Here is a 21021-nt window from a genome sequence, read left to right as displayed (position 1 = left end):
CCTGGTCGGGCGTTTGCGAGCAGATGGTCGGGGCGTGCCGCACGGTAGGCTCGCGGGCGGTGGTTATGCGCGGGTGGGTGGTGACGGCGGCTCGCAGGGGCAAGTGGTGGTGCACGGCGACATATGTAGTGCCGGCGGCCGTCGCGCAGAGTTTGAAACGGTGGGGCGCCTGATGGATAGCCTGGTCGCCGCGCCGGTACTAGGGAGGTGCGTAGGAGTAGGGCGCGCCACGGGCATGGAGAGATACGTTCGCTGGGAGAAAAAAAAGAGATTGATCGAGGCATAAAGAGATCGATCGTTCCCTGCGATCTGTTCGGTGGAAAAAAATTGATCGGGGCTTGAGGAAACAAGGGAGGGAATGCCTTCTTTTTTAGGATAGGAAAAAGAAGATTGATTTTCCGTAATTTGCTTTTTCAACTAATCTCTACTCCTACATGTTATTTTCCAGAAAAGAACTAATGTATTTGTGTGCAGGTCGGACTCCCCATACTGTAAGAAAAGAAGAAAGTCTTCATATACGTGGCAATGATAGGTTGTGTAGATGCTTTATATTTTCCGTAACGTTGTGTAGATCTATGTTTAAATCTCATCCGTCAATCTTTAAGGTTAACATAAAATCAATGGATATAAAAGGGCGACGTATGGAGAATTATGAAAGTCTCCGTCTTTTAATATTAGGTATAGATATAGATATAGAATAGATAGAAAATTAGCATGCATGGTTTTGCAATAATTCTTCATTTTGCTGTGATAATTGCAGATTTTTTTGGGACCCATCCGTATTTTTTTCTTCAAAGGCTTATAATAATGTCATGTGTCACTCGTTATGCAACCTATCTTTTAAATTGACTCTTGAAATCCCATTGTGAGTGTGTTATTCTGATGTATATATTGAAATTATTTATCTCTCCAGTTACGTCTATGCGTGAGTCTTTTCAAGCATGAAGAGCCGAAATCAATGTAAACAAATTGGTGGGGAGAAAGAATTAAATCGCTCGATCTCGAGCAAACAATCACCGGTTTAGCCAACATGCCACGACCAACTGGGTGTCAGTGTCAAACTGTCAGTAATATCATCCAGAACTTACTTGAAACTTCGGAACAGTTGACCAAGCTCTCCGTTTGGTTAGCTAGAAAATACAATCAACTTCGGAACAGTTGATTTGATTTTTCTTCAACCGTAGCAACAATTTTCTAGGCTAACCTTAAGAAAGCCGCCTCCTCCCTAAAAAAAGCTTAGGGTTTCTCTGCCCCCACCGGCGGTGGCGCCGGTCCACCTCATCTCCGGTAGGCTTAGGGCCATGGCAACACGGTGGATCCCGGCCCTTGTCCAGGGGAGGGCTCTATTTTAAGATGTTTCTTTGAGTTTTGTTAGGGTTCGTGTCCTACTCAGAAAGATGATACCACGGAGGCTCCCTGAAAATAGAATAAGGTTCTCTCTGCCTAGCCCCCGTCCGATGGTTTGTCTAGCATCGTCGGTGGTGTGTGTGAAGGTGTGTCTCCGACGGATTTATCCTTTGTGAATTTGCTCGAATCTGATCATAATTCATTTATGTTTGCGCTTCTTAAGGTTGGATTCTTTCGATCTGCGCTTCTCTTAATTGGCGTTAGTTGTAGTTCTGCTGCGCTAGTCTTGCGGGGCCTTAGCACGACGACTTCTTGGCTGTCTACTACAACAAGTTTTGTCTGGCTTCAGCGAGGGAGGGGCGATGACGGCAGCGCGCCTTTGGCTCCCTCAGTGCTTGTAGTCATCGCTAGGTGGTCTACGGATCTGGATGTAATTTTTATTATTTTTGGTTTCATTATACTATCATGATTGAAGATAGATAGATCGAAAGTTTTCTCAAAAAGAAGTTTTCTAGGCTAACGTTAACTCCGCTAACTGTTCTGTTATAGGAAATTCGGATCGAAGAACAAACATGGTAGGACGCATTTGGAATCTCTTTTATCATAGTGATACAATCAAGGGATTTGTTAATGGCGTCAATTAAAAAATTAGAAAAGGAGTGGCTATACCCATGTTGGATGCGGATCCGGCTTGCCTGCTCCCTCCCCATGCTCCAATCCGTGCTCCCACTTCATTCTACAGCTGTCTTTTTTTTTCTCATCTAATCATCTCCCCTCTGATTTTAAGGGGGTGGGGCCGGACCTTATTTTGTTCCAATCAAATAAGGCCACATATGCGAGAGCACGGATGGGCGCACACGCGGGGAGCAGGCAAGTCTCGTGCATTGGATGCACCCACGCTACACCCCCACTAGTAGAAAAGGGGGCAACGGTCCAGGCCGGGTCAACCCATTAGTCCTGGTTCAGTCTAGAACCGGGACAAATGGGGGCATTGGACCCGGTTCGTGAGCCCAGGGGGCCAGCCGGGCCACGTGGGCCATTGGTCCCGGTTCGTCAGGACCTTTTGATCCCGATTGGTGGGACGAACCGGGACCAATGGGCCTGGCTCCTGGCCCACCACCATTGGTCCCGGTTGGTGGCATGAGCCGGGACCAAAGGGGTGCCTTTAGTCCCGGTTCACACCAGGAACCGGGACCAATGAGGTGCCTATATATACCCTCGCCCGCGAGCAGAGCAATCCGGTGCTCTGTTTTTCTGGGCCGGCGAGGGGAGGGGTTTGTGGTGCTCTAGCTCACCTCCTATGCATATGAGGTGTTCGATGAAATGCCCGAGCCACACTAGTTAAGCTTTCTCCTCTCGAAGCTCGACCTCAAAGCTCCATTTTCCTCGAGATTTGTCTAGATTTAGCGGTCCGTCACGCCCCACCCCCGTATTCACCGCCGTCGATCACCCTCGCCGATCTCATCACCGACACCACCGTGGTGAGCCTCTTGTTCTTATCTTCTTTCTGAAAGGAAAAATATTCTTACTTGTATGTTTAGATAAATACATGTATCATTTTCTTACTTTTATTATTGCATCTTATATAGTGCGATGGTTTTGGTATCCCCCCCCATCGGCCCTCGTCCTGTCTATGATTCGGATGTGGTATATATATTAATCTTTATAACTATTGGTTCATTTATTTTTTATGAAAATTATGCGGACCAACATGACATAGATTTTATTTATCTAGGATGTATGTGAAGCGGAAATTCCAACCGACCCTATTGTCGAGAGGTTAAATTTAGTTGAAGAAGAAAACAATTTCTTGAATGAAAAAATAAAAAAAATTGAGGAGGAGAAGATGATATTGGAGTTGCATGTTGCGGATGTCGTCGATGATCACAAGATCAAGATGGATGAAATGCGCTTGAAGATTAGAAAGATTAGAAAATATGCCATTCATACCGAAGCTTGGTATCATTATGCCGTTGGATCAATTGTTACCTTGGTTGCGATTATGATCGCCTTTGTTTTCGCATTAAAATGTTTTACATAGTTTCAATGTATGGTTTAATTAATTAGATGGTCTGGAGAGCTATATGTTGTTAGATGAGAACTATATATGTACTTTGCTTTTAATGTGATGATGAACTTCTATTAATTTGGACACTTAATTATATATAATGCACGCAGATGAACCGACAATGGATGTACGGTGACAGACACACCTCCGAGTACATTAAGGGCGTGCATGAGTTTCTCGATGCGGCTGAGGCAAACAAGCAGAATGGTTTTATGTGTTATCCATGCCCTGATTGTGGGAATACGAAGTCTTACTCTGACCGGAAAATCCTTCACACCCACCTGCTTTACAAGGGTTTCATGCTACACTATAATGTTTGGACGAGGCACGGAGAAATAGGGGTTATGATGGAAGACGACGAAGAAGAAGAGTACGATGACAACTACGTGCCCCCTGAATACTGTGATGCTGCAACGGGGGGAGCTGGTGAAGATCAAAAGGAACCAGACGATGTGCCCAATGATGCTGCAACGGGTGAAGCTGCTGAAGATCAAGAGGAACCAGGCGATGTGCCCGATGATGATGATCCCCGCCGGGTCATTGTCGATGCAAGGACGCAATGCGAAAGTCAAAAGGAGAAGCTGAAGTTCGATCACATGTTAGAGGATCACAAAAAAGGGTTGTACCCCAATTGCGAAGATGGCAATACAAAGCTCGGTACCGTACTGGAATTGCTGCAGTGGAATGCAGAGAATGCTGTGCCTAACAAAGGATTTGAGAAGTTACTGAAAATATTGAAGAAGAAGCTTCCAAAGGATAATGAATTACCCGACAGTACATACGCAGCAAAGAAGGTCGTATGCCCTCTAGGATTGGAGGTGGAGAAGATACATGCATGCCCTAATGACTGCATCCTATACCGCGGTGCATACAAGGATCTGAACGCATGCCCGGTATGCGGTGCATTGCGGTATAAGATCAGACGAGATGACCCTGGTGATGTTCACGGCGAGCCCCGCAGGAAGAGGGTTCCTGCGAAGGTGATGTGGTATGCTCCTATAATACCACGGTTGAAACGTCTGTTCAGAAACGGGAAGCATGCCAAGTCAATGCGATGGCACAATGAGGAACGTAAGAAAGACGGGAAGTTGAGAGCACCCGCTGACGGGTCGCAGTGGAGAAAAATCATGAGAAAGTACTGGGATGAGTTTGCAAAGGACCCAAGGAACGTATGGTTTGCTTTAAGCGCGGATGGCATTAATCCTTTCGGGGAGCAGAGCAGCAATCACAGCACCTGGCCCGTGACTCTATGTATGTATAACTTTCCTCCTTGGATGTGCATGAAACGGAAGTTCATTATGATGCCAGTTCTCATCCAAGGCCCTAAGCAACCCGGCAACGACATTGATGTGTACCTAAGGCCATTAGTTGAACAACTTTTACAGCTGTGGAATGGAAACAGTGTACGTACGTGGGATGAGCACAGACAAGAGGAATTTAACCTAAAGGCGTTGCTGTTCGTGACCATCAACGATTGGCCCGCTCTCAGTAACCTTTCAAGACAGACAAACAAAGGATACCACACATGCACACATTGTTTAGATGACACTGAAAGTGTATACCTGGACAAATGCAGGAAGAATGTGTACCTGGGCCATCGTCGATTTCTTCCGACCAACCATCAATGTCGAAAGAAAGGCAAGCATTTCAAAGGCGAGGCAGATCACTGGAAGAAGCCCGCCATGCGTACCGGTGACCACGTACTTGCTATGGTCAATGATTTACACGTAATCTTTGGAAAGGGTCCCGGCGCACTAGCTGTTCCGAATGACGCTGAGGGACACGCACCCATGTGGAAGGAGAAATCTATATTTTGGGACCTACCCTACTGGAAAGACCTAGGGGTCCGCTCTTCAATCGACGTGATGCACGTGACGAAGAACCTTTGCATGAACCTGCTAGGCTTCTTGGGCGTGTATGGAAAGACAAAAGATACACCTGAGGCACGGTTGGACCTGCAACGTTTGCACGAAAAAGACGGCATGCCTCCGAAGCAATATGAAGGTCCTGCCAGCTACGCTCTTACGAAAGAAGAGAAAGAAATCTTCTTTGAATGCCTGCTCAGTATGAAGGTCCTGACTGGCTTCTCGTCGAATATAAAGGGAATAATAAATATCCCAGAGAAAAAGTTTCAGAACCTAAAGTCTCATGACTGCCACGTGATTATGACGCAACTGCTTCCGGTTGCATTGAGGGGGCTTCTACCGGAAAACGTCCGATTAGCCATTGTGAAGCTATGTGCATTTCTCAATGCAATCTCTCAGAAGGTGATCGATCCAGAAATGGTACCAAGGCTAAGGAGTGATGTGGCGCAATGTCTTGTTAGTTTCGAGCTGGTGTTCCCACCATCCTTCTTCAATATCATGACGCATGTCCTAGTTCATCTAGTCGACGAGATTGTCATTCTGGGGCCCGTATTTCTACACAATATGTTCCCCTTTGAGAGGTTCATGGGAGTCCTAAAGAAATATGTCCGTAACCGCGCTAGGCCAGAAGGAAGCATCTCCATGGGCCATCAAACAGAGGATGTCATCGGGTTTTGTGTTGACTTCATTCCTGGCCTTAAGAAGATAGGTCTCCCTAAATCGCGGTATGAGGGGAGACTGACTGGAAAAGGCACGCTAGGAGCAGACTCAATAATATGCAGGGACAGGCATTCTTGGTCTCAAGCACACTACATAGTTCTACAGAACTCTACCTTGGTGACCCCGTATGTCGATGAACACAAGAACAGTCTGCGCTCCAAACACCCGGAGCAGTGCGACGACTGGATTACATGTGAACACATTAGGACTTTCAGCAGTTGGTTGGAAGCACGTCTCAGAGGTGACAACACTGTTTGTGATGAGTTGTACTTGTTGTCCAGGGGACCATCTTTGACTGTATTGATTTACAAAGGATACGAGATAAATGGGAATACATTTTACACGATTGACCAAGATCAAAAGAGCACCGACCAAAACAGCGGTGTCCGCTTTGATGCAACAACCGAGAAGGGAAAGGACACATATTATGGCTACATAGTGGACATATGGGAATTTGACTACGGACAAGATTTTAAGGTCCCTTTGTTTAAGTGCAAATGGGTCAATCTGTCAGGAGGCGGGGTACATGTAGACCCATAGTACGGAATGACAAAAGTCGATCTGAAAAATCTTGGGTACACTGACGAACCGTTCGTCCTAGCGAATGATGTGGCACAGGTTATCTATGTGAAGGACATGTCTACCAGACCGAGAAAAAGAAAAGATAAGGAAACGAATACATCGTACGATGAGCCAAAGCGCCACATAGTTCTTTCAGGAAAAAGGGACATCCTGGGAGTGGAGGGCAAGACAGACATGTCTGAAGATTATGAAAGGTTTCATGAAATTCCTCCCTTCAATGTCAAGGCTGACCCAAGCATCTTGATAAACGATGAAGATTATCCATGGTTACGGCGCAATAAGCAAATGACACAAGCGAAGAAACAGTGAAGACTTTCTCCCACAACTATTATGATGATACCATGCCAAATTTGTAACAGACGAGTATGCTATGCCAACTTTTTCAGAGTTCATTTGAAAACTATGAATTTAGGTCGAATTTTCTCTATAGGTGCATCTATGTTCATTTTTTTAGTAAAGTTAATCACAAACTTGTGATTCACACAAATTTCAAAGAATTCAAATTTTAACTATTCAAATTTGAAAACTAATGGCACTAACAGAAAGTTTATATTTTTTCTAAAACTAATGGCACTAACAAAAAGTTTATAATTTTGCTGACCTAAAAGCAAAAAGAATTAAAAAATAAAGCAAGAAAAAAAATAAAATAAATAAAGCAACAAAGAAAACAAAAAAACTAAAAAGTGTTTTCAAATTTGAAAACTAATGGCACTAACAGAAAGTTTATAATTTTTCTAAAACTAAAAGCTAAAAGAATTAAAAAATAAAGCAACAAACAAAAAAAAATGAATAATGCAGAAAACAAAATAAAAAAACTGAAAAAAAATTAAATATAGCAACAATAAGTATTTAGTTCTAAGTAGAAACAAAAAAAAACAAAAAAAGTGCCACCTACTGGGCCCCCACGGCCTGAATACGACTAGAAACCCTACCATGGGCCAGGATTCAAGCCCGCGGGAGGCCCAGTAGGCCCACAGGCACATATTGCAGTGTTAGGCCCGAAAGCCTGCTTTAGAGAAGTGCTCGAGAGGGATGGCGCACCGCACCTTATAAACAGGTGCGCCTCCCTCTCAACTAGCGAGGTGAGACTAAATATTTGGGTTCGGGGCAGCACAGGCCTTTGGTCCCGGTTGCTGGCACCAACCGGGGCTAAAGGGGGGCATTAGTCCCGGTTGGTGCTACGACCCGAGACTAATGCCACCCTTTGGTCCCGGTTGGTGCCACCAACCGGGACCAAAGGCCACCGCTTCCCGCCCTTTGGGCTGCTGAAAAGGGGCCTTTGGTCCCGGTTGGTGCCACCAACCGGGACGAAAGGGGAGCATTGGTCCCGGTTGGTGCCATGAACCGGGACCAAAGCCTTTTCTATATAAGCAAACACTTAGCAGTTTTCGACCAAATCACGCACTTCTCCCCCGACGCCCCCTGCTCCTCCTCGTCGCCGTGCCTTCGCCGTCGCTGCCGCCACCGACGCCGTCAGGCTGATCGCCTTCGCCGTCGCCGCCGCCCCCTGTGAGCACAGCCCCCTCCCGTCCCGCCCCTGCGCCCCTCTCTCCGCGCGGCCGCCGCGCCGCCGCCCCTGCCCTGCGCTGGCGCCGCACGCCGCCCAGCCGTCCCTGCCCTGCCCCGCCGGCGCCACCGCTGCCGCCATGCCTCTGCCCCGCCGGCGCCAACAATTTTTTTATTAGTTTATTTTTTCATATATATATAATGTATGTGTATGTATGTGGCTATATGTTTCTGTTCATATGTTGCAATATGTTTTTTTATTTTTATTAGTTTATTTTTTTGTTCATATGTGATGTATATGTGTATGTGGCTATAATGTATATGTGTATGTGATGTATGTGGCTAGAATTGCTAAATATATATGTTAAAAATGTTTTTTTGTTCATAGAAAGTTTTTTGTTCATATATAGGAAGTTACAATGTTAGAAAAGTTTTATATATGCAAAAGTTACAATTTTAGAAAAAGAAGGATAGGAAAGAAGAAAATAAGAAGAGGAAAGAAAGAAGAAGAGGAGAGGAAAAGAAGAGGAGAAATAAATAAGAAGAAGAAAAAAGAAGAAAAAGAAGAGGAGAAGAAGAAAGGAATAGTGGAGAAGAAGAGAAAATCTCTTCTTCTCCACTGTTCCTTTCTTCTTCTCCTCTTTTTTTTCTTCTTTTTTTTCTTCGATCTTCTCCTCTTTTTCTTCTTCTTCTTTCTTCTTCTTCTTCTTCTTCTTCTTCTTCTTCTTCTTAATTTTTATCGGGAATGAGGTGTCGAGGATCGCCGAGGGGTCGAGGGTCGGGAACTAGGGTCGATGGTTCGAGGGGTCGAGGATCGCTCGACACTAGGAAACCTCCCGACCCCTCGGTGATCCTCTCGAACATGAGAGGACGAAGAGGATAAAAAAAGAAGAGGAAGAAGAAAAAAAAGAGGAGAAGAAAGAATAGAGGAGTTCTTCTCCTCTATTCTTTCTTCTCCTCTTTTTTTCTTCTTCTTCCTCTTTTTTTATCGGGAACGAGGGTCGTTGAGGGACATAGATGTAGTGTCGTCGTTGTCGATATACCCCCTCTCCATAGCTTGAACACGTGGGGGGGGGGTCGATATTACCCCCTCCTTGAAGCGTTCTCGAGGCCACCCCAAACCCTTGAAGCGTTGTCGAGGCCACCCCAAACCCTAGAGAAGCAGCGTCGAGGCCACTAATTAATATATATGATTCCTTACTATGATTAGCTAGCTAGTTCTACGTTTGCCACTAATATATCCATTTGTCATGTTTGAATAATAATTGCCATGTTGTAAATATTTGTAGAAACTATGGACACCGCCCGAGACGAAGCAAACGAAGCGATTAATGCCGGTGCAAGAAGAAGAACGTGAGGACGGTTCCGGTGACCCAATGCCGGTGCAAGAAGGAGACCGTGATGACGGCTCCGGTGACCAAACCGAGTCCGGCCAGGTATATATATATTAGTTAAGCCTGTGCTGACTAGCTAATTGATGCATTCATTGTTTTGGTATGTACACATATTAATTAATTCTTTGCTCTTTTTTCTAGCCCTCCGGATCAAGCACAACTGAGGTAAAGAGACGAGGCCCGAATAAAAAGTTGAGCTCGGATGAAAGGTTTGAGATCATAGCAATCGCGCCCGACGGCCAACCTATTGAACCCATCCGAACAAAGAAGGCATTTGTTGCTCAGTGCGGGGTTCTGGTTAGGGACAAGATCCCGATCAGCATCCAGCAATGGTTCAAGCTGGCTACAGAAGACCCTGAGGTGTCTTACGTCAATGATATGCAGAAAAATGATCTTTGGACTGAGCTGAAGACAAATTTCACCCTACCGCCAGAGTATGATCCGGAGAAGCCAGTTAAAGAGCAATTAATCAAGTCTTTTTCTCTTAAGAGGATGGCAGACCTATTCAGGAGGTGGAAGAATGACCTGAATAGGTTTGTCGAGAAAAAAGAGACACCAGAATTCAAGGGCATATATGAGAAGATCAGAGATGACTGGCCTGCATTTGTGGCCTACAAGACATCGGAAAAGAGTAAGAAGATGTCGGCGACAAACAAGAAAAATGCTGCGAAGAAGAAGCTTCACCATCGCACGGGGTCAGGTGGCTACATCGTAGCCCGGCCTAAGTGGGGCAAGGCTGAGAATGATCTGGTTGAAAAAGAGATCGAAGCAGAGACAATGAGCTGGCCAGACCGTTGCCGGACTTGGTTCTTCGGGGCTGGCGGAACCTTGGACCCTGTAACAGGGAAGTGCATTTGGACAGACGAGCAGCTTGACATACCCTTGAAGAAGCTTCGGTACTATATCGCTACAGCGCAGAAAGGGACGTTCCTTCCAAACAGAGAGAACGTCGAGCTCACAAAGGCCCTCGGAAATCCTGAGCACCATGGACGGACACGAGGCACGCCAGGCTCCATTCCATGGAAGGCTGGGTTTCCAGACGCAGGCGGTTACAAAAGCCACGAGAGGAGGAAAAAAGTGCAGCAGACCGAACTCCAGGCGCTGCACGCAAGGGTACAAGCGATAGAGGAACGAGAAGCAAATCGCAGCAAACGACTTGCCAAAACTTCCCCTGAAGCTACCCCGCCATCTCAGTTAAGAAGCAGCGTGGCTTCAGCCGCAGCTTGTCTTGACGTCTCCTGCCAGCTATCCCGTGGATGCTATCACGGAGGCTCAAAATTGCCACCTTATGACGCAATGGATTAATATGAAGGTCAAGGCGGCTGTTGGCTCTGTTTTTCCTAATGAACCCGGTGCAACTTTTCACTGCCGGCCGATTCCAGAAGGATATGCTAAGGTGATGGTGGATGAAATAAAGGAGGGATTTGAGGACCTCCAGCTTGACCACCCTACCAGAGAAGGGGAGACTCGGCTGGGTTCTTCTCTGAAGACTCCATGCCTATGGCGGAAGGAGCTCATCAACCTTCCGAACTGGACGCCTCCGCCTCCTCCTCCTCCTCCGGCGAGTCAGGGCACTCCGCCTCCTCCACCGCCTCCTCCTCCGGCGAGTGACGATCAGGGCCCTCGGCCAGCTCCTTCTCCGACGCGTGGCGGCACTCCACCTCCTTCTCCGCCTGCGCCGGCACGCGCGAGCAGCCAGCCTCCTCCTTTTCCGCCTCGCCAGCAAGGGCGGAAGAGACCCATCGCCGCTCCGGCAGCTGCTCCGGCGCGTCGTAGTCCTTATCCTCCGCCTCGTAAGCAAGTAAAGAAGACGGCCGCTCCGTCTGTTCGGCCGGCGTCTAGCAGTACAGCCAGAGGCGGGAGGACATACAGATTCGGTCCTTCTCTGAAGACTCCAGAGAAGTTACCATACGAGAGGACCCCGGAGGAGAACGCGAGGATCGCGCGAACCGAGGTGGATGACTGGTTTCAAGGGTTGAAAGCAAAGAGACATCCACCTCCGGAGGAGAAGGTAGATCCGGTGAAAGTGAAGCGCACTCTGGCTGCCCTGGCAAAACCACCCAAGTCTCCGCCGAAAGGCAACTATGAGCGCAATTGCAAAGACATGAGCCGAAGCAGAGCAGTCGGGAAGTACAATCAGTGATCAAAGGCTGAAAGAACGACGAGCAACTGGGAAACAAATTGCCCAGCTCGGCGAACAAGCGAAGCAATCGTGCCCCCCGCTCAAGGTGCCTAGTGTCGATCCGAGGATGGTGCCCGGTTATAGCAATCTTGACGATTACCTGCCCGACGAAGTACATTATGATCCCATGGATGTGCAGATACATAGATACGAGTACGGGAAGCCTCTCGTCAAAGATGAAAAATCTCTATCAATGATGGGAAGATTGCATGATTGGTACTTGAAAATCTGCAGAGTCTGGGGGGAGGAGTACTTTGTATGCGAGAGTTAAACCGGAGCATGACCTCTTTGGAATTGAACTGTTGCCTATTCCATTTGAGGAGCTCTATCAGTTTTTCAATCAATTGGCCCTCGATAAAACAACGGTCACCTGCTACTGTCTGTAAGTATTACTACTTCTGTCATCAAGTCTCTGTATATAGCTCAGCTCTTTCATTGCATGTATTTATAATTATCCTCACTATATTATGCAGATTGAAGATTGCCGAATTGAAGAAAAGACAAATCGGTGATATTGGGTTCGTTAACACATATCTCATAGATGCAACTGAGGTTGACAAAAGGCCCGAAGAAACCAAGGCCAAACTTGCTACGATCATTCAAAATAAATGAACACAAAGATATAATACTCTTTCCTTACAACTTCAAGTGAGTGTTACTGTCTTGTGCATATTCGGTTTCCCTTATATATTAGTCCAGGTTATAGTAATGTAATTGATGAGTTATGCATGCATGCGCAGGTTCCACTATATTCTCCTATAGATTATTCTTGAGAAGGGAGTAGTAACTATCTTGGACTCTAGACGAAAAGATCCCCGGGAGTATGCGGACATGACTGAAATCCTCAAGAAGTTAAATCGATCATTATCCACCATATCAGCAACTTTGTTCATTTCCTGATATCAAAGTAATTGTTTTCTTTGTCCGGCAGGGTTTGGAGAAAATTCACCAAAACAGTTCCGGGACTGCCGAAGGAGCTGGAATTTAGACACCCGAAAGTAAGTACTATAGTAGCATGTTCCGCGCATCTCCTAGTGATTCAAGCGCTAGTTTCATCAATACCATTTAGCATTCTTGCTTATCAGTTTGATTGACCTCTATTTCTTGTAAAGTGGTTGTGGCAGGAACAAGGGAATGATTTCTGTGGATACTACATCTGCGAGTCCATCCGCCACACGACCTGTGAGCGGGGCGGGTACTCTAACGAACAATATGAAGTACGTAAATAACAACATTCACAATTTTATTTTATTACCATCATTTGTGTTGAGTTTCATTCATTTATACATATATATATATATATATATATATGTATTGACCCCCATCTTCAAATTAGATGTTTCGGATGCGGAATGAACTCCTAGCACCAGATCGCATGCGAGCAATTCAAGAGGAATTGGCGGCATTATTTCTTGACCACGTGATCGCTGAAGACGGAGAATACTATGTGGACCATGCGTCCATAATGTAGGAGATTATATTTGTAAGAGATAATTATTGTATATATGTAGCCGGTAGTGTCGGACGATAGATATACGAGAACTTGTTGTTCGACCAATCTCTCGGAGAAGGAGAGGTGGTCGATATCACTTCTCTCTGTATGCATATATGTTCATGACGATCTTCTGTTTCCTTGGTTTGCTTACTAGCTAGCTAGCGTGTCTAGTCCTCTCTATACATATGTATAGTATACGTAGCGTCGACCAAGCACGGACATAAGAGAGGACACTTCTCTCTATTAATTAGCTATCTAACACAATATATGAAATACCTAAATTAACCCCCCAAAACCCCCAAACCTTCCCCCCCTTCAAAAAAAACAAAAACCCTAACCACAGAAATGCTGACGCGTGGAGGCCTATTGGTCCCGGTTGGTGCCACGAACCGGAATTAAAGGCCCTCCTGCCTGGGCTCAGCGCGCAGGCCACGTGGAGGCCCATCTGTTCCGGTTCTGGTTAGAACCGGGACTAAAGGGTCAGGGCATTAGTAACGACCCTTTAGTCCCGGTTCAGGAATCGGGACAAAAAGCCCTTATAAACCAGGACAATAGGCCCGTTTTCTACTAGTGCCCCTTATCTCCACCGTCCATGCATATGTCCTTTTTTTGGGGATATGGGCCATGTGAGTATTGTTGCCAGTGATTAACAGAGGAGGAGTTTTGGGACATCCGCTTTCTGTCAGAATGGTGCAACAGTGTTTGCTGCATGGCTACGTGTTTGCAAAAAGAGTGGGCCAGCTAATAGAAAAATGCGGAACCTTGCTATACGTACGATGAATTTTCGTCCAACACTTAGTACGATTAGAGACAAATCATAGATTATCAGTTTGTGGGCCATAGCATCTGCTCTCTGGTCGTACCAGCGTCCGACTAAAAAGAATCGTATGTATAGCAGTTTTGAAAAATGCGGGGCGGCTATGAGAAGTGAGAAGAAATTTCTTTGAGAGAGAGAGAGCCTGCGTAGAAGACTCAAAGAGAGATTGTTTTGGAGAATTTAAAGAGAGAGGAAACATGTGAGAGAGAGCTTGCGCATCTGAATGTAAATTTCATTGCATGGCTGACTGTTGCATTTGACTTGAGAGAGAGATAAATATGGTCAAGAAGAAAGTCCCTTTGTCTGCATGTGCATGCAGAATCTTTCATGAGAGGGTGAGACACATGACGTGAGGAGAGAGAGAAATGTCCAGCAGATTATTGTATATACTGGGATTTAACTTCTGACGCATGTGCTGTTCATGGAACAGATCTCGAGAAAAATTGCAAAACACAAACGGTCTGAATATGGGATGTAGCGTGGGTGCATCTATCCTGGGTATAGAAAAACTCACTCTCTTCAAAAATATTTGGAGATTAATTTTGAAGTGGGGTAGTCACGTAGATGGTGCGGAAGGAATTCTGACACCGTCACCGATCCACCAAATCCCCAATGGCGCCGCAGCCAACCTCCAATCCAGCACCACCGCTGGAGCCGCCATTCTTTCCAACCCAAGACGGGCTCATGGAGGAAATCTTTGTCCCGGCTACCATGATGCCACCGCTGCCGGCTCCAAGTTCCCACCAAACCCCACTGCCGGTGCTGTCCATCGCCGATATCCTGGATGTGCTGCTCGAGGAAATCTTCCTCCGCATCCCCACCGCCGCCGACCTCGCCTGCGCCTCCACCGCTCACGCTTCCTTCCACCGCATCATCTCCGACTACTCCTTCCTGTGACGATACCGTGCACTCCACCATCCGCCTCTCATCGGCATGCTCTTCGTCCCAGCCCAGCTGCCGCACCCCTCCGCCGTCCCCGCCCGCGCCCTCGTCGGCTTTGACTTCTGCCGCTCCTCCCTCCTGCCATCCTCTGCCGACCGTTCCTGATGTCCAATTAACTTCTTTGACGGACTCGCCCTCCTCGCCGGCGCCCCGGTCGAGGAAAAAAGCGGCAGACGCATCCTCGTTGGCTCCGCCGAGATATGCGACTGGGAGCACCACAATTTTTTGGTCAGGGACCTTGCCGCGTGCGACCCCGTGCAACGCTGCTACGTCCTGGCTGCTGCCCACAGTCCCCGGCAATTTGAAAGCGCTGATCACTAGGCCGGATCTCCTCAGTCTGGAAACGTTCCTTGCTCGCGACGAGGATGACAAGGACCCTTTATCATTCAGGGTGCTATGCCTCGTGGAATGCAGAATGAATCTTCTGCTTCTCTTCTTCACCTCTTTGCATGGACTATGGCATGTTCTCACTTACAATCAATGGAGTGCTAATTCTACATTGAGATGCTTCATTTCAAAACTACGAGTTTGGGCTATCAAGCGTTATTTCATCCACGGGCATTTCTATTGGCATTTGCATTTCCAGAGCGAGTTGCTTGTGCTTGACGTGTGCACAATGGAGTTCTCTGCTGTCGACCTGCCACCTGAACAACTTGGGAATAGCAGTTTTCTCATTGTGGAGACGCTGGAAGGAACGCTCGGGATGCTCACTCGAGGCTTTGATGAGGATAGTGATGATGACCGATATTGGCTCACATATTCCATTATGAGAAATAACCAATGGCACTTTGAGAAGATCATCTGGTTGCCGGTAAAGCGTGCGATTCTGGTTGGTGTCACTGGGGTATACCTGATCATAGAAGCGGTGTACACCACATCTTCACACGATGAGCGGAAGTCTGGATACTTTTCAGTGGACTTGAAGATATTGCAGGTGGAGTTGTTTGCTGCACCTAGCAAACCCATCTATCCTTGTTGACTATATGCTGGTTTCCCACCATCATTGTGTGCACCTACTATATGAAGCGGTGAGTATGTTATCTACTCTACCGATAAATTTGATGCTTGTTATATGTTCTTCAGGGCCTCGTATTTCTATTGGTGCCTTGTTCATATTGAAAGTTCATGCTGTTCCATCTATCTGGAGATGCTGATCGAGCAATGTCGAAGAAAACTTGATTCCTCTAAGTGTGTTTTGGTCTAGGAAGAGAAAGTGATGAATGCACTGGATTCATCCGCTTGTTCAATGCCGATGCCAGCCAAGTCAAAAGCTATGATGCAGCGGCAGTAGCACCATTACGAGTTATTTTTACTTAAATAAAAAAGGTACGTACTTTTTTTCACTTGGGCGACGGTTATTAGCACAATTTTTTTGAGATGCTTGTTAGCACAATTTGCTCTAGGTAGTCAATTATTCCTTATCTCACAGCACGTAAGATTCAAAAGGTAAAAAGAAAACTCGTGCGTAGGAATAGGGTTTCTGTTTGCCGAAAGCAGCGCACAACAATAGGTTGAATCAGACCAACTCCCCCATGAACCCTAGCCCCCCATCCCCAATGAACATGAAGAGAGAAGCGAGTGATCGAGCAGAGCAGCAGCAGCAGCAGGTGGGGGAGATGGGCGACGCGGTGTTGACATCGGCCTCTATCGGAGCAGCTGTGGGTGGGGGAGCGGAGCAGCCCAGCGGTGGAGAAGGGGCGGGGAGACGGAGCAGCAGCCGTTGGGCGACCTCTGTAGCGCAGAGTCCAAGAAAGAAGCCCTGCTGGTCGCCGCCGCCGCCCGTTTCTTCTCCGATGCTCCCCCCCGGGCTGAACGCGAGGGGGAGAAACACAAGGACGGCTGAGATCTGTCAAAAACGATTCATGAGGAGGGGCACGATCGTCTTTTTATGCCCGCGGAGAGCGCGCGTACAGCCCTGTACGAGCCCCCACCGGCCCGATTACTTTTGTACGCTGAGAATATGCATGTATTGTACATGGGCGTATCGTTTTCCCTGGTCACGTGCGGTGGGCGTGTGCTAGCCACGCGGCCACGCGACGCACGAAAACTTCCAAAAACGTCACATACTATAAAGAGGGAGGGGAACCACCACCGGCCGCATCGCCCCCTCCATTTCCCCCCAAATCGGCTCACTCCCTCTCACCTTGCCACATCGTCTTCCCCTCGTCTCCATCGCCCTGCCACCGCACCTACTCGCTCAACCCCACCGCCTCCCTCTCTCCGGCGGGTTCTCTTAGGCTTCGATGGCGCAAGGTCGTGGCGCTGCCGCCGCTGCGCACGGATTGGCGGTCGAGGCCGCGAACACTGCGGCAGATGCCGTCCAAGAAGTGGCCGCCGTCGGCGGTGCGGGAGATGCCGCACCCGCAGTCGCTGGATAGGTCGCTGCGGCGGCGGATCTGGTGGAGCAGGGGTGGTGGGCTCGGACTCCGTCGTGCCGGACCTGGTGGTGACGGTGTCTGGCGGCGCACCGGATGTAGGTGCGGAGGCGAGCGACAAGCAGGTGGTGTATGTCGTAATGCTTCTCGTTCCCCTCCTCTCATAGTTGTAGTTGATAAGCAGAAGATTTAGTAGATAGGTTTTTTGTTGTAGATTTATGATTGAATGCGGCACCCCCTTCTGCTTTTTAGGGGTTTTTGATTGAATGGGGAACCACATTTGAGAGTTAGCGTTTTTTGTAGTTGATTCGTGCTTGAATGCTAGAGAGATCATAATGAGAGTTAGGTTTTTTATATTAGAATCTGGATTGCCTCATGTGCTCAGATTTTGTTATGTGTTGTATATGTTGTTAGATTTGTTTTGCATATTCCCTCAGTGGGCCACGGCAGGGGCTGAGCAGCCACCCAGTGTATCTATTAAAGTTGATATTGTACAAATGAGGTTAAAATCCTACTTCGTTCATTTGAAGTATATCAATTAATTGTTGAAATGAACACAGTACGTTTAACTAGTGCACAATTTCAAAATAGTTAGGAGCTTCACTTCATTATCCATAAACTGAAATTGTAGGTAGGTTTATTTTTGATCTGTAGGATTCCTGTACTTATAAAGTGAACCATACGTAGGTTTGCTAGACATGCAACTATGCCAGATGACCAACTCATATTAAATTGTTGTTGCATAACTCCATGCATGAATGTCATATGAAATAGTTTCACACCTAGCACCAAAAATTGCACAAAGCTTTCCTTTCCTGAAGCTCAGGGCATTACAATATACCATCCAATATAAGGTTCAGAGGATAGGGCAGCTGATGCACCACTATGTACATTACATGAGCCAGATGAACTAAATGCAATTAATTGTTGTGAACCACAATGGCTCACTGATATAGTTCCAGGGTACATCAAAGAATGTACTATCTCCATTGGCAGTCCTGAGCACTCAAAAGATTAGTGTTGGTGCCCAGTCTGGCGTTATAGTTTGATGGACCGCAGTCAGCATGACCTAAAATATTATTTTGACCAAGCTATCATTGTAGAATGCTTGACCTTTGGATACAGTTTAATTTTAGGTCAAAGTATCATTTTAGGTTATTAGAAGCACATTGCAGATTGCTTGACCTTTGCATACTGTGTTATGTAGTTAGTAGTATAATTGAATTACTTATATTGCAGGAAGAGGAAGCTGCTGGCACCAAGCGGAAGCTGGACATCACTGGGTTCAAGGACCCGTATGATCCTGACTATGATGACGACGACGACGTGTATGAGGTAACCCCAAGTAGTTTTTTTTGTCTGTTTATTAATTTGTATGAGATGTTGTTTGTTGATGATGCCCTATATGAATGCCTCTAAATTGGATTGTTATGTAGTTTATTCATTGATATCATAAAGTTGTGTTGTTTGGTCATTAATTAGCCCTAAATGGCATATTTGTGGTCTTTGTTCATGAAACCATATCTGAATGCATATAAATGGAAATATTCTGTTGTTTGTCCATTAAATTATTCTAAAATGGAAAGTTTTGTTATACTTTCATTTAATTCCTCTGAAAGTTGTTGTTTGTGCATTAATTAGCTGTAAATGGGATATTTGGGATGTATTTTCATGAAACCATATATGAATGCATTGGTTGTCCATTAAATACTTCTAAAATTGAATATTTTCTTATATTTTCATTTAATTTCCTTAAATTTGAAATTTCTATTGTTTAGTTCAGTATAAGCAGTATATGAATGCATCTACAAGGGATATTTTTGTAGTTTGTCAATGAAATTGATGGAAATGGTAATTTACTATTTTTTGTTTAATTAAATTACTGTATGTGGCTATTATGTTTGTTTGTTCATTAAATTCCAGTAAATGGCAACTATCTGATGTTTGTTAATTACAGTACTCTAAATGGGAAGTATGTATTTATGCAAATCATTTGTATGTGCAATACAACTCTGGAGATGAGGTGGACGACTGGAACCAAGAGTCCTTCATTGAGCATGAAGCCGAGAAGATCAGGGAGAAGGGCAAGGCGGCGTACTACAAGTGGGGCAAGTTCAAGTGCCCATACTGCACCACTAAGCCCATTCCCAAGGATGGGCTGTATGAGCACCTTATGTCACATGCACGTGGTTTAGTGACGAGTGGGAACGACGTGAAGATCAGGGCAGAGCATGCAGCCCTCCTGAAGGCTATGGGTCCCATCTAGTCACCCTCTGTGAAGCTGGTAGTCATACTCATCATCAGTATAGTTGATGATGTTTTTCTTTTGCGCAAGTATGGTTGTGAACAGTGAATTTGGAAGGTGGAAATGGTACTCATCATTAGTATAGTTGATGATGTTTACTTTTGCTCTAGTATGGTAGTGAACTGTTGGAAGGTTGTAGTATGGCAGACTCTTAAGTAGTATGGCAGAATCTTAAGTAATCTAGTATGTCTCTGAAATATATATACTGTCTAGATACAGGTTAGCTACACTTTGTTGCAGTGTTTATATTCTGATGCTTCAATGATCACAGTAGGTGCTTCAATGTTGCTTGACTGATGAGACATGCTGCATACAGTTCCCATGCTGTGGCCATGTGCTTGGTAATGGTGTGTGCAAAGAAGAATAGTTGAATGAAGACTTAATGGATTTTTGTAATAAACGAGCGAAATAGAAGAAAAGAAATTATCTTAATTATTTGAATTTGTAAACTGCAACTGATTTATAAGAAAAAGAACGAGAAAATGTTAAAAAGAAAAAGTAGTGTTTGCAAAATATAATGTTTGAATTAGCATGGAGTTTTTATGTCGATGTTTTCAACTGTCACATTTATTTGTCCTACCATTACAAATGTTTTTTTTTATAAAGTAGACTAGCCTTATCTACATAGGTTACAAAGTGTAATACATGGACTTGAGGTTTTCATAAGTTAGCATGATTGAATATTCCATTTCAAATATATTTTAAAAATTAGAAAATGTTGAAAATCATTTATTGTCAATGTGCATAAGTTAGCATTATTGAATACTCCATTTCAAATATATTATAAAAATTAGAAAATGTTCAAAATCATTTTTTGTCAATGTGCATAAGTTAGCAATATTGAATATTCCATTTCAAATATATTATAAAAGTTAGAAAATGTTGAAAATCTTTTTTTGTCAATGTTCATAAGTTAGCATGATTGAATCTTCCGTTTCAAATATATTATAAAAAAATGGGTCTAACTTAAGCCAGTTTTTGAACAAAGGTGATTTTTTGCACCACCTCCAAATCACCCAAATTTTCTTATACATGGTGACCTACATGTGCCAAAGATGGCTATGAAAGAAAATTTGAAAATAATATATTTTACAATGCCCCCTTGAGGTATAGACCGATGTTTTGACCAGTCAGTCTAGAGGGCAATATAAATTAATAAAAAATACAAAAAAATTAATACCTTGGAAACCTAGCTTTGTTGGTGCAAGAGATCATGTGTGCAAAAATTGAGGTGATTTGGAGGTGGTCGAAAAAATCACCGCATTACGGAGGGGCCATTTGGTGCCAGTTTTTGAACAAATGTGATTTTTTTCCACCACCTCCAAATCACTCAAATTTTCTTTTACATGGTGACCCACATGTGCCAAACATGGCTATGAAAAAATTGGAAAAATAATATTTTACAATGCCCCCTTCAGGTATA

The 21021-nt window shown here is 45.3% G+C and overlaps 1 protein-coding gene across 1 annotated transcript; it reads left to right on the top strand.

Annotated features, from left to right (window-relative positions):
- The first annotated feature begins 14909 nt into the window (after positions 1–14909).
- Positions 14910–15897, top strand: LOC125518061. The gene is made up of 2 exons (XM_048683018.1): positions 14910–15015; positions 15152–15897. The coding sequence occupies exons 1-2, from the start codon at positions 14910–14912 to the stop codon at positions 15895–15897; spliced, it is 852 nt and encodes a 283-aa protein (XP_048538975.1).
- Positions 15898–21021: the final 5124 nt, after the last annotated feature.

This window comes from Triticum urartu, chromosome 7 (genome assembly GCF_003073215.2).
Source record: "Triticum urartu cultivar G1812 chromosome 7, Tu2.1, whole genome shotgun sequence".
Taxonomy (NCBI): Eukaryota; Viridiplantae; Streptophyta; class Magnoliopsida; order Poales; family Poaceae; genus Triticum; species Triticum urartu.
The sequence above is the reverse complement of the archived record's forward strand: the minus strand, read 5'-3'. Positions and strand labels throughout refer to the sequence as shown.